Raw genomic sequence first — 13,785 nt, 5'->3', positions numbered from 1 at the left:
CTAACTCCCTCTTAAATATAGCCAATGAACTGGCCTCGACTACCCTCTGTGGCAGGGAGTTCCAGAGATTCACACAGCTCCAGTGATCCAGGTTTGATCCTGATTTTGGATGCTGTCTGTGTTGAGTTTGCATGTTCTCCCTGTGACCATGTGCACTTACACCGGGTGCTCTGGTTTCCTCCCACAGATGTGCGGGTTTGTAGGTTAATTGTCCTGGGGATGACTGGTCGAATCTGGGAGGAAGTTCATGATGTGTTGAGTAGGTTTCAGGGAAAATTCATGAGAATGTCACGACTGAAGACTGCAACAACCAGGTTCAGGAATAGCTACTTCCCCTCAGCCATCAGGCTATTAAACCTGGCTCGGACAAAACTCTGATTATTAGCAACCACTTTCTGTTATTTGCACTATCAGTTTATTTATTCATGTGTGTATATATTTATATCATGGTATATGGACACATTTATCTGTTTTGTAGTAAATGCCTACTATTTTCTATGTGCTTAAGCAAAGCAAGAATTTCATTGTCCTATACAGGGACACATGACAATAAACTCACTTGAACTTGAACTTGAAACAGGATTGCTTTCTGTGGGGCTAAGTTTCTGTAGTATAGGGACTATGGGTCTTTGGAGAAATAATTACTAGCTTCATGTATCAAAAAAACTATTTTTATAGTATCCATAAACATTAAAATTAATTATTCTGTAAATATTAGTCATCAATAAATTTTATTTCATACTCTATGACACCAGCTGCACTTCAGAAATACCCAAGTACTGAGTACTAAACCTGCCCGATGTGCAGCCTGTCAGTGGGAAGCCTGACCTGGAGTGAGAGGGAGTCACTGTTCATACAAGCCATGTCACATGCAACAGCTGTTTATGTAGAATGGCCATTTCAGATGTTATGCCTGGATGTAGGTGGTAAAATAAAATAGTGATTAATGAATTTGGAACAAACTTTAATGATTTTTTTCATATACAACCAGCAATGAGTAGAAATCATTGCGAAATAAGCAGTGTACCAGCAATCAAGTTACCTGAAAATCATTGTATTATAGAAATTAATCAAGCATATAAAATTAGAATAGTTAAACAATAATTAATGATTGACGTTAGTCTGGTAAATTATTACATTTAAATTGAAAATGATTAATTACTGAAATGATAAAATGTAATCAATAAACCAGAACCTCCAGATTTGCCTGCTGTGGGTTCCATCTCTTACACCATTGAACCCTAGTGCAGATCCTCACAGAACTGAACAACTCCAAGCAAAGTACGTTAACTATTCAAGCGAGAAACTAAAATAATATTTTTAAAATCTCACAGGGTTTTACTCAAATTTGTCATTTTATGGAGGAGACAGAAAATCCGAGTAGTAAATGCGCTTCTTGTCCGCAAGCATGCGGTGTGATGGAATGCATACTGAGTGGCCAGATCCAATGCACATGCAGTGCCCCACACCCGTGTAGCACACTTGGCACATAACTTCACAATGAATCCACATTCATGATCTATCGTAACTGTGCCTGCTGCCTTGGCTCCAACTCCATCGGTGAACTGCCTCAAATCAGGTTCATGATGGGAGATTCAATGCAGTAAACAATGGCACACTCTTGGCATTGAAGACTTGACGTGGTGAGCTGACTATTTTAGTTAACACATCATTGGATAATATTTTAATTAACAGGCACAATTCTGCCGAGACTGTTAGATTTTTGTTGAAAAGTGATATAGATGACAGAGCAAAGGCAGATAGATGGTGTTGTGGTTCAGAGCAGCCTAAAAACCAACTGAACAGCCAAACTGACCAGAGTTGAATAGCTACAGCCTGTGTGTCTACAATGAAAGCTGATATTAGCTGTTAAAACATCAAATATCATCAAAGCTGTGCATAATATTTGCTCCTTTCCCTGCAGTGGCAAGATAAACTCAAAAATAGCATCCATTAACTCACACTGTAAAATCTTCAGTCAAGAGATAATATTGGCACCTGCCAGATGGTACAAAGATCATGGAACACAATTGCTGCTGAAACCCGTGCCACACGTGAGTGGTGTAATTGTTGTCCAGTCTTGGGGGCCAATGTGGGTCCACCGTACACACAGAACGACCCCACATACAGGTGTACAAACCTGAAACAGGCCGAGTACCCTCAGCAGTCCAGTGGCCCCAAGGAAGGCCTGGTCCATCATGCAACAACACACTGCTGACAGGCCATCTTTAGTTCCATTTTCAAGCATTGCCCAGTTCAAATTTAGACAAGAAATGTTTCTAATGATAATAAAATTTACTATTGAACTGCTGTGATAATACCTTACATGAAACCAGCAGGTTCTATGCAGCCACATTTCTGGATTATTAATAACATGAGTAAACAATGAGCTGGAATTCACAAGTTGTAACTCTGCTCACAACTACTCCATCATCCCAAAGTAATGAGAGGGGAAAACATTCAGTTAATACACGTTTTGGTCTAAGCCCAGCAGAGATAGAGTCAGCAGGTAACAGAAGCAGAGCTCCTCCCAGTAGAGGTCTAACATGACAGACTGTTCTGCTACCTGCATTAGAAGGGGAAGACTAGTGTAACAATGGCTTTGGCTTCCTTCACCAGTGTGATTTCAGTTTCCCATTGCAGGTTTCTTAACAACCGATTTGGCAATACTTGATCCAATGAAGTCCAAATGCTGAAGGAACGCTCCTGTGTGAATGGCGGTGTGATTGAGGTGCTGTCAGCTCTCTCAGGGTAGAGGATGGCCAATGCTGAATGTGGATCTGCTTCCTCCTCATTTCCGCTGCATGATGTTTCTCAGGCACAGTTTCATGTGGGAGTTCTTATTGCTCATCTGGATGACACAGTCTCGCACAAGTTCAATGAAGATCTGTGGCCAGAGCTTGTGCAGCGATTCATTTTTAACATCAATAAGAGCTGCATCTTTAACCAGTCTCTGGACGTACACTTGGCAAAATGTCTTAGTTTCCTAATGTTAAATAAAGAAAATAGGTAAAGGTTTATTAAATAAAACGTCCAGCTTAATATTATCCTTTCTACTGGACAATCCAAGTCATGTTCTTGATCTAAAACATCATCTGTTTCTCTCTCCAGGAAAGCACCATAACTTGCTAAATATTATCATCATTATCTGTCTTTATTACTGATAGAACGATTGTATCTTTGCCATTAGATCCGAATCAGGTTTGGAGTTCAGTGTTTGAAAATCACAATAAAATGCCATACATTTACACAAATGATGTTTGGTCAGTAATCTAATTGATGTGATATATTTATTTCAGAAAACTTTCAAAAGGCATGGATTACAGATTGGTTCAGGGACAGAAAGCAAACCATGGGATTAAATGGGTCATTGTTGGAATGGGAGATGGTGACGGGTGATGTCCCTCATGTGAAGCGATTGTCCACAATCTATATCAATGATGTAGATGAGAGTCAAGTGCAATATGTCCAGGTTTGCTGATCATAAGTGATAATAGAATTAAGCCATTCCGCCCATCAAGTCTACTCCGCCATTCAATCATTGCTGATCCATCTCTCCCTCCTAACCCCATTCTCCTGCCTTCTCCCCATAACCTCTGACACCTGTACTAATCAAGAGAATCTATCTATCTCTGCCTTAAATATATCCACTAACTTTGCCTCCATAGCCTTCTGTGGCAAATAATTCCACAGATTCACCACCCTCTGACTAAAGAAATTCCTTCTCATCTTCCTAAAAGAATGTCCTTTAATTAGTGGAAACATCTTCTCCACATCCACTCTATCCAAGCTTTCGCTATTCGGTAAGTTTCAATGAGGTCCCCCATCATTCTTCTAAACTCCAGTGAGTACAGGCCCAGTGCCGGCAAACGCTCATCATACGTTAACCTACTCATTCCTGGGAACATTCTTGAAAACCTCTCTGGACCCTCTCCAGAGCCAGCACATCCTTCCTCAGATATGGTGCCCAAAATTGCTCACAATATTCCAAATACGGCATGACCAGCGCCTTATAGAGCCTCAGCATTACATCCCTGTTTTTGTGAACAAGCCCTCTCAAAATAAATGCTAGCATTGCATTGGCTTTTTTTTACTACTAATTCGACTTACAGATTAACATTTTGGGAATCCTGCACCAGTACTCACAATTCCCTTTGCACCTTCGATATCTGGATTCTCACCCCATTTAGAAAATAATCTCCTTTATTCTTACTATCAAAATGCACAACTCCACACTTTGCTACACTATATTCCATCTGCCACTTCTCCGCCCACTCTCCCAACCAGTCCAAGTCCTTCTGCAGAGTCCCTGCTTTCTCTACACTACCTGCCCCTCCACCTATTTTCGTATCAGCCGCAAACTTGGCCACAAAGACTTCAGTCAACTCATCCAAATCATGAATATAGAACGTGAAGAGTAGCGGCCCCAGCACTGAGCCCCGTGGAACTCTGCTAGTCACTGGCAGCCAACCAGAAAAAGCCCCCTTTATTGCCGCTCTTTGCCTTCTGCCTTCCAGCCAACCTGCTATCCATGCTAGTATCTGCCAGTTAATACCATGGGTTCTCATCTTCCTTAGCAGCCACCCATGTGGCACCTTAGTAAAGGCTTTCTGAAAATCTAGGTTTCTGATGAAACAAAGCAGGGAAGCAGTGAACTATTAGAAGGAATGCAAATGGTTCTATTGGAATAGAAGGCTAAGGAAACAGTGAAGAGGGATGTACGGAGGAATATAATGTGGAAGAGTATGGAGTTGTCTACTTTGGATAAAAAGATTAAGGTACTGTACTTTCCCAAAATTGAGAAATTAAAAGCTGTTGATGCCCAGAAGGACAAAGGTCTACTTTACTAATCACTGCACAGCATAGTTCAGGATGACACCTCACTCACTGCAGTCCTGTCCATGACCTTGTCAATACCACTGTGCCTGGTGGTGAAATATCAGAGCTGGTTGGCTCTGGGTTGTTACAGATTAATTACTGGGGAAGCAGGGACTTGAGGGATGAAATCAAGAGCATCTGTACGTTGGTTTCACTGTGATTCTCCCTGCAGCACAATAACTAAGTGACACATATGGCGAGTTCTAGCAGAAGGCAACAGAACAGCGCTGGCCTGGCAGCCTGGGCGCATTTACCTTGAATTGTTGGGAGGTAGCGTCTCTGTTGGAGTAGTTCAGGATGGCACGGCCAATGCTCTCGCCTCCAAGCTTGATGTCCTTGCAGTCGTCCATTGTCAGCCCGGCTTTCTTCCCCTTCCCCTCCAGTACGAAAATCAGTTGCTTCCTTCTAACAAGAAAAATGTTACAATTGGAGGACTTCCTTTCCTGGGGTTTTGAACCGTAGACCTGTCTCTGGAGAGTTTGTCTCACAGCACCTTGTCAGGAGAGGCCTCAGGAAGCATGGGGCTGCACTCTCTGAAGTGGGGGGGGGGGGGGGGGGGGGGGGGGGGGGGTTGGGGAGAAGGGGGGGCTTTTGTAGTTTGCGATGTTAGCAAGTTACCACGTTTCATATCAATGCACATAATCAAAAAGCACTCAATAGCATCACTGGTGTCTAAGCATGAAACATGTGGTTGAAATACAGTCAGTCTTTAACCTCAGCAAAGTAAGCAGCAAGTTACAGATACAGGAGCAGATACTGGAAATCTAGAATTAAAACAAATGTCCCTCCCGCTGAAACTCTGGATTACTCTCGATTCTATTGTATATGGGAACTGAAGGATGGATCAGATGATCAATGGTTGGTGTGGAATGAAGAGTCTGAAGAAGGGTCTCGACCCGAAACATCACCCATTCCTTCTCTCCAGAGATGCTGTCTGTCCTGTCGAGTTACTCCAGCATTTTGTGTCTACTGTTGGTGTGGGCCGAAGGACCTGTTTCCACAAAACCTTGGCTAATTTTTACAGAATAACTCCTTCTACTATGCTTCATGCAACACATGGGAGGAAGTAAACAGATTACTTGCAGCATATTTCTGAACACACATTTACAAATAGCAATAAACAACTCTATGGCACAAGAACCTATTGTTTAACCGAACTATCAATAAAATGAATTCTTACTTGATTTCACCAAGTAATGAAAGTAGGCGAGGTTGGGGGATATGTGAAGCAGCAACACGTGCTAAAATCCCAAAGAGTCGCTCACTCATCACCACATCCATGGGAGTTACCTGTTACAATTAGAAAACAAACAATGTGCTTTAACCTGAGGATTTAAAGTCCAGGTCAACAAACACTTTCATCATAATGAAACAAGATATCACCGGAGAGATATCCAGTCACAAGAAGAAAATATTAAAGCAGTAAAAGCCGAGACTGATGTCTAATGATCTATGACGGGATTAATGTAGATGGAAAAGAAAGACACAAAGTCTAGAGTAACTCAGCGGGTCAGGCAGCATCTCTGGAGAACATGGATATGTGATGTTTCACAGAGTGCTGGAGTAACACAGAGAGCGGGCCAGGCAGCATCTCTGCAGAACATGGATAGGTGATGTTTCGGGTTGGGAACTTTCTTCATTCTGGAACACCACCGATCCATTTTCTCCAGGGATGATGTCTGACCCGCTGACTTACTCCAACATTGTGTGTCTTTTTTTTGTACATCAGCATCTACAATTCCTTGTTTCTACTACCTGATGTAAATGGAACTGTGATGTACATAAGAGAACTGGTGAATTTGTCAAGGAGATATTTTCTATAAGGAAGGTGTGATATAAGAGGTCAGCTTACGATATTGGAGCCAATGGGGATGGAGCCAATGATGTTGGGCCCCTTGATGTTGGGCCCGTGATTTTTGGGCCCGTGATTTTGGGGCCCTATATTGTCTGACGTGCTTACCTCTGCTCCATTTATTTTCTGGAGACCAAAGTGACTGAGCCTGAAGAGGACGTAGTACTTCCAGAGACTGAAGCTCACCACAGGGTTGCCCTGAGGACTGACGGTGAGTTGGTCCAACCGGCGGCCCTGTGCCAGCGCGTTGAACTGCTGCAGTTTGTGTAGGTTTGTGTCCTGGAACTTGAAATGCTGCAAACAAATGATACGAGAGATGTTGCAAATTAAATCTCCAGACCCAGGTTTCTCAACATCACTGACAGCAACATTTAAATGCGTCAACAATGCAGAGTCTGTATTAAAATAAAAATCTCTGCAACTATAAGCAAATTTTAGTCACCCTCTTAGTTATCCTACCCTCACATCTCTGTCTCCCAAAAAATCTTACCAAAATATTTGGGAATTTAATCCTTAAACGTGGCAACATGGGAATAATCTCATCGAAGTCGATAAACATGAAGGAGACGGTGGTGACGGCAGCTGCGGATTGCACCCCCCAGCTGCGCTCCAGGGATTCCAGGGCACCTAGCCCGTACAAGTGCAGTGTATCTCTCTCCAGCTCCGCCAGGTGAGACTCTGCAATGGACAGTCCCTGCAATCCAGAGGCCAGCATCCCATCAGGAGACCTGCACAACACACACAAAGCATCCATGGTCACATGGACTTTTATCAGACCACTTTTTCTCTGAACTGTGGAGGTGCTACTTTTATAAGTTCACAGACTTTGGCATCTAAGATTTCTGCATCATCGCTGATGCTTATTAGTCAGTCTCCAGCCAATCTGCCTCACTCCATTTGACATCAGGAAACAGCGCAGAGCACTCGTTAATGACTATGGGTCCAGACAACATGCCAATGCAATACAGAAGATGGGGGCTTCAATTGAGTTACAACACTGGCATTTGCCCAACTTTGTGCAAAATTGCCCCAACATTTATTGTTCATAAAAAAACAGGAGCAGGGGGCCACATGATGCTACATCAGCCAACTCCCTCTCCGTATCCTTCCACTGGCTCTCTTCTTCCTCCTCGTAGATTGTTTATCCACCTAATTCTGGATCTTCAACAGTACAAATGCAACCTGGCTAACTACTGCCCAACCAATCTACCGTCAAACAACAGCACTGTTCCTTCCACCAGTGTTGGCAAGCACTGACTACTAAAGCAGTGCCTCAGGATCAAGGGTGCCCTGCTTCCACTCTGGTTCTGCTGGTTCTGGGGTGGCTGATGAGGTCAATATGGGAACTGCAGACGCTCACACAGACTGGGCCTGATGAGGCAGGCAGGTGGACAGACTGAGGCAGAGCGTTCCTTCCACCACATTCATGGGTCTCTGTGTACTCCTAATGCCCAGTTTGTACTCCACACCTCATCACAGACATGACCAAACAGAGACAAAAGAGATGAGGTGAAAGTGACTGCCTTGGACATCAAGACAGAATGTAAACAAGTGTTGGTGGTCACTGGGCATCATGTGAAGAGTTGTCAGACAGCACTAATAATGCCTTTGCAGATCGAATCGAGTGACGGAACTACTTTATCTACCACACAATCAGAAGATGCATATTTTCATTCACGAGAAGATATTACCTCATGTTATGGGATTTTTCGGGTTTGGTGAGTTCTTGCTTGTTGCTCTCTGCTCTTTCCTTCCTACTGCTGCTTTTAGGACTCTGCAGGCTGTTGAGAGACAACGGGTTTTAAACACACACACATATATATATATTAAAAAAAGTATAAGTGCGATTCCTTCCCAACTACATGGAATGCTGGAAGCACTGCATCCACAATCTCCACAACATAGGTCTTCAGCTCCTACTGATTTATTTCCTTTCATTCTCATTAAACCCCCAACAGTTTTTTTACTGACACTAATTTCTTTGAGCAATCTCGCTGGGCCTCGAGTTCCCTAGTCTTTCTGTGAATGTTTTTGGGTCTCCCAGTGAGAAAAGACACAAAACATTTCTTTAATTTCTCTGAATTTCCCAAATTCACAGTATAATTGCATCTGAATCAGGTTCTAACGGGTCCACATTAACTTTAACTATTCTTTGCCTGTACTGGATCTCAGATTTGCTGGTTTATGCTGTTCAGAAGGAGCTGATCATGGACTTTAGGAGGGCACATCATCCGAGGACGTACACTCCATTGAGGATAAATGGGGATCCTGTGGATAGGGTGAACTGTTTTAAATATCTGGGAGTCCACATCTCCGAGGATATGACATGGGCATCACACGCCTCAGCACTCGTGAGTAAGGCAAGGCAGCGCCTTTACCACCTCAGGCAATTGAGGAACTTCAGAGTGTCTCCGAGGATCCTCCAGTGCTTCTACGCAGCGGCGGTGGAAAGCATCTTGTCCGGGAACATTACCATCTGGTTTGGGAATTGCTCTGCCAAGGACAAGAAGGCTCTGCAGAGAGTAGTGCGTTCGGCCGAACGCACTATGGGAACTTCACGCGCCCCCCTGCAGGAACTATACATCAGGAGGTGCAACTCCAGAGCCAACAATATCATGAGAGACCCCTTCTACCCATGCAACGGACTGTTCCAGCTGCTACGGTCAGGCAAACGCCTCCGTTGCCATGCGGTGAGAACGGAGAGGTTGAGAAGGAGTTTCTTCCCAGAGGCCATTCGGACTGTAAACGCCTATCTCACCAGGGACTAACTCTACTGAACGTTTTTCCTTCCATTATTTATTATGTAAAAGAATATGTGTGTTATGATTGTGTTTATAGTTTGTTTGGTTGTTTGGTTGTTTGTCTTTTGAACAAAAGTCCGCGAGCATTGCCACTTTCATTTCACTGCACATCTCGTATGTGTATGTGACAAATAAACTTGTATTGACTTGACTTGACTTGACTTCCTGCACTATTCAGTCTGAGGGCAACTCCCAACTCACTATTTCTTAGCTCCATCCAAACTGATTCCATTTCATGATTTCCATAATTAAGATCCTCCCCCTCCAGGTGACGCAGTCAAATCTTCTCAGTACAAGAAAGTACCTTGATTCTCGGGGCCACAGTTCCTGCTCAGACTGGGTGAGGTGGCAGGGCTTGTGAATACTGTTGTTACTGACTGTGCAGAGAGAGTATGCTTGCTGTGCCTCCTTGTCTGTTGCGAACGTTTGCTGCATCTCCCACTGTCTGGCAGCGTTACTAATAGCCAAGCGTCGCTTCTCCTGTGACCGGGAGCAGACTGTTAGGGCTTCCAGTTTAGGCGAGATAATCAATGAATGACAAAATCTGTAAGCAATGCATGAGATGAACACCCATCTATCTACGTGGAGCGGTGGGTGGGGTGGGGACTGGTTGGTGAGATGAGGATCGGCAAAGTTACAGTGGTCCTTCACGCAGGTTGTATGGAGACGAAAGGCGGTGACACCAGACCAGGACAGCTCTAGTGCTTGTGCTAATGAGTACATAAATAGGAAGGTGGAACAGATAAACGTGTGGCCGTGGATAAGTCTGGTAATGTCTAATGAGGCAGGATTAATTAATTATTTTAATAATAAAGATCTCCATGGATAGAGTGATCTTGGTATGGTGAAATTTCACATTCAGATGAGAATGAAAAAGGGCCTGAAAATAGGTGTCATAAGCATAAAGCAATTGCAATGGTATGAGGCGGAGATGGCTAAAGTGGACAGGAAAAATAGATTAATGAGCAAAACCAAAGAATAGCAATGGAAGAAATGTATGAAGATATTGTATAACTTCACCAGAGAAACATAAACACTCTCAGAAGGATTCACTATCAATCGCTAATTAAGGAATTCAACAATGGTACAAATTGAAAGAAAAGGCATACAACATTGCAAATATTAACTTTAGGCCAGAGAATGGGAATTTTTTAGGAATCAGCAAAGGATAACCAAGAGAGTTATAAAGAAGGAGAAGATAAAGTATGAGAGAAATGTAAAAAGAGAATGGATGCAAGTATAAGCAATATATAAGCAAAGTTCAAGCTGAAGCAAATATTAGTCCCTGCGAGGATAAGACTGGGAAATTAAAAATAGGAATAAGAGAAATGGCAGAGGTCCTCACGGGTCAGAATGTGCAGGGTATGCTTGCCTTCATTGGTCAGGGGATTAAGTATAAGAGTCAGGAAGTAACGACGCGTGCTATAAGACTTGGACTAGGCTGCATTTGGAGTATTGCGTGCCGTTCTGGTCACCGCAATAAAGAAAGAATGTGGAGGCTTGGGAGAGGGTGTAGAGGTTTACGAGAAGACTGCTTGGATTAGGGGGTATTAGCTCCAAGGAGAGGTTGGACAGACTTAGATTGATTTTCTGAAATGCTGGAGGTTGAGGGGAGAGCTGTAGAAGAATAGAAATTTGGATGTGTAGGAAGAAACTGCAGATGTTGGTATGAACCTGAGATAGACACAGAAAGCTGGAGTAACTCCGCAAGACAGGCAGCATGTCTGTAAAGAAGGAATGGGTGACGTTTCGGGTCGTGACCCTTCTTCAGCCCTTCAGGTCTGAAGGATCTCGTCCTGAAACATCACCCATTCTTTCTCTCTGGAGATGCTGCCTGTCCCGCTGAGTTACTCCAGCTTTCTGTGTCTATCTATAGAAAATTAGAAGAGGCATAGACAGGGTAGACAGTCAGAACCTTTCTCCCAGTGTGGACATGTCAACTAGTGGACATAGCTTTAAGGTGAAAGGGACAAAGTTTAAAATAAATGCGAGGAGCAATTTTACTTTACAATGTGGGTGGTTGTTGTATGTTGAACGCACTGCCAGGGATAGTGGTGGAGGCAGATGCAATAGTGACTGGGAACGTGCTGCCAGGGATAGTGGTGGAGGCGGATGCAATAGTGACATATAAAAAGCTTTTAAATAGGCATACGAACATGCAGAGAATTGAGGGATACGGATCATGTGGTGGCAGAGGAGATTTGGCACAGACATTGAACCTTGAACGCAGCTGTTTCTGCTGGAATGATATTCACTCATCATCAATACTACTCCCATTAGTTATTTACTGAACATTTCTTTTTCAGTAAAACTACATTAAATTAAATTTGAGATTGGCTTTGATAAATTATCCATTTGTGTTGTTTTAAAAGATATTTTTTACTAACTTTTTACTCCTTAGGTTGTGGTTGTGAACCCAAAAACATCTTAAATATACTGCACAATAATTCAATATGATTCTATTTGGTTAGTATATGGCTGTGTAATGGCTAGGACTGAAAGTAAATGGCCTCCTGCAATCGACACTGTTTCTCTTTCTATTCATGCCACCGAATGTTCTGTTATTATTTCACATTTGATTTTCAATTATTGACTATTGGATTATTTTTGCAATGAACATGAAACTAATACTCCAGCAGTGAGCCCGCACCTTCAAGATTGCCTGCTTGTGGATTTCACGTTTCTTGTCGTCCTCTTTCCTGGCCATGACCGATGCCATTCTCCTCTCCTCTTCCTGCGAAGAAATCAAACGTGTGAATTGCCTCTCTATTGAACAAAGTAATAGATTCCTTAAAATCCCATTTTCTACATCCCACCATTATTCCCCAACCCTCCAACAGGCCCGATGATTCTGTACCGTGCCCTTCCTGCTCTCCATTTAACCATGTCAGTGTGACAGCAACAGTATCAACTTCCCATGAGTTGACAAACACACTACGTTCACCTTCTTTCATTAAAATAACTTCCATTTAGTCTCACATTCCCCCCAAGTGGCTGATCACACCCATGCCTGTGCTTTTACTGGGCTGATTTGCTGTCCTATATTTGACTGCACCTTCCCCAGACTGTATATCTGGTCTATGTCCCATTCCCTGCCAAATTAGATGCAGACTTGTTCCCAACAGTATCAGCAAACCTCCCTGTGAGGATGTTGGGTCTTTCTGGTTCAGCTTACGCAGGTCCAACATCCCTAGAAATAGTCCCAGTCATCTGGAAATCTAAATCTGCCTAATCAAATTAAACTCCAAATGCACCACAGCCCTGGAGTCTGCCATGTATCACTGGCTGCTATACTGTATTTCTATCAATGTCACAAATGGTTTTCAAATTCCATTTCAATCATCTTTCTAATCCCCAATTCAACTAGTAAATCCCAAAGTCCCTTAACGAGATGAAGCGGTGGGTCAGTATAAGAGAGCATTCCATGAGTGTCTTGTTGCTCAGCCCACTGGACTGATGGACAGTGGCAGAGCTGGATGTTACGGCACACATCCCACCAGTGCGGCCAGCCTTGGAGACTCACTGTGATTTTCTTCATGTCCAACTGTCGGAGCTGCACCATGTGTCGGAGAAGTGTTTGCTTGTACCATGACTCCTGAGCTATGGGATTGCCATCCAGGGTGACCTCCGAGAGTGATACAGAGTCTGCCAGGCAAGCAATGTTCTCAAATCTGCGTTTTATGAAAACATTTAATTAAAGAGGCTAATTAAACTGTATTAAATAAAATTAAGAAATGAGAAATAACTAATGGATACAACCATCTCTGAGAATCTTGAACATAAATGACCAAAGATGGATTCTTTGCTTTGCTAACTATCTCACAGACTGCACGCCCATCCCAAAGGTTTATGGTCACTATCTCTGTTGCATTAATTCAGCCTGATTTCTGGTCTATTGTGGCAGCTTGCAAATCAAGATAAAATGAATATTTTATTTAATCACATCTCACAACTAGTATCTTTCACTTCCGAAGTAGTATCAGTTTCTTGCAGTGGGATCCAATAGAGTATCCATTTAAATTGAATAAAACAACGGTGCAGTAAGTGGAGCAGCAGGTAGTGCTGCTGCCCACAGCTTTATGAAAATATGCAAAGATCAAATGTTTGCATATTAATTCTCAAGATATGAGTGTCACTGCATTCATTGCCCAATTTTAACTGAGCTGGAAAGATGGGATTCCATCTGGTGAAATTGCTCTCTGCAGTTCCACGTAGGGCAATGCAAAGTTGGACAAGAAGCTAAGTATGGGACCG

At 43.0% G+C, this 13,785-nt stretch overlaps 2 protein-coding genes across 4 annotated transcripts in view; both read right to left on the bottom strand.

Annotated features, from left to right (window-relative positions):
* mtmr10 (myotubularin related protein 10) overlaps nucleotides 1-13,785 on the bottom strand; it is a 902,395-nt gene that overhangs the window by 657,846 nt on the left and 230,764 nt on the right. The gene's annotated exons all lie outside the window — the stretch shown is intronic.
* The window catches only part of lrrc49 (leucine rich repeat containing 49), a 28,558-nt gene continuing 15,729 nt past the window's right edge, over nucleotides 957-13,785 (bottom strand). For all 3 annotated transcript variants that reach the window (XM_033015103.1, XM_033015105.1, XM_033015104.1), the window contains 9 exons: nucleotides 13,055-13,202; nucleotides 12,182-12,265; nucleotides 9,836-10,011; nucleotides 8,422-8,511; nucleotides 7,221-7,458; nucleotides 6,839-7,024; nucleotides 6,059-6,168; nucleotides 5,133-5,283; nucleotides 957-2,986 (listed from right to left, as the gene is read on the bottom strand). In XM_033015103.1, the coding sequence (XP_032870994.1) occupies nucleotides 2,792-2,986; nucleotides 5,133-5,283; nucleotides 6,059-6,168; nucleotides 6,839-7,024; nucleotides 7,221-7,458; nucleotides 8,422-8,511; nucleotides 9,836-10,011; nucleotides 12,182-12,265; nucleotides 13,055-13,202 (1,378 nt within the window). In that variant the 3' untranslated portion in view covers nucleotides 957-2,791. The remainder of the gene's footprint in view (nucleotides 2,987-5,132; nucleotides 5,284-6,058; nucleotides 6,169-6,838; nucleotides 7,025-7,220; nucleotides 7,459-8,421; nucleotides 8,512-9,835; nucleotides 10,012-12,181; nucleotides 12,266-13,054; nucleotides 13,203-13,785) is intronic.

This window comes from Amblyraja radiata, chromosome X (genome assembly GCF_010909765.2).
Source record: "Amblyraja radiata isolate CabotCenter1 chromosome X, sAmbRad1.1.pri, whole genome shotgun sequence".
NCBI lineage: Eukaryota > Metazoa > Chordata > Chondrichthyes > Rajiformes > Rajidae > Amblyraja > Amblyraja radiata.
The sequence above is the reverse complement of the archived record's forward strand: the minus strand, read 5'-3'. Positions and strand labels throughout refer to the sequence as shown.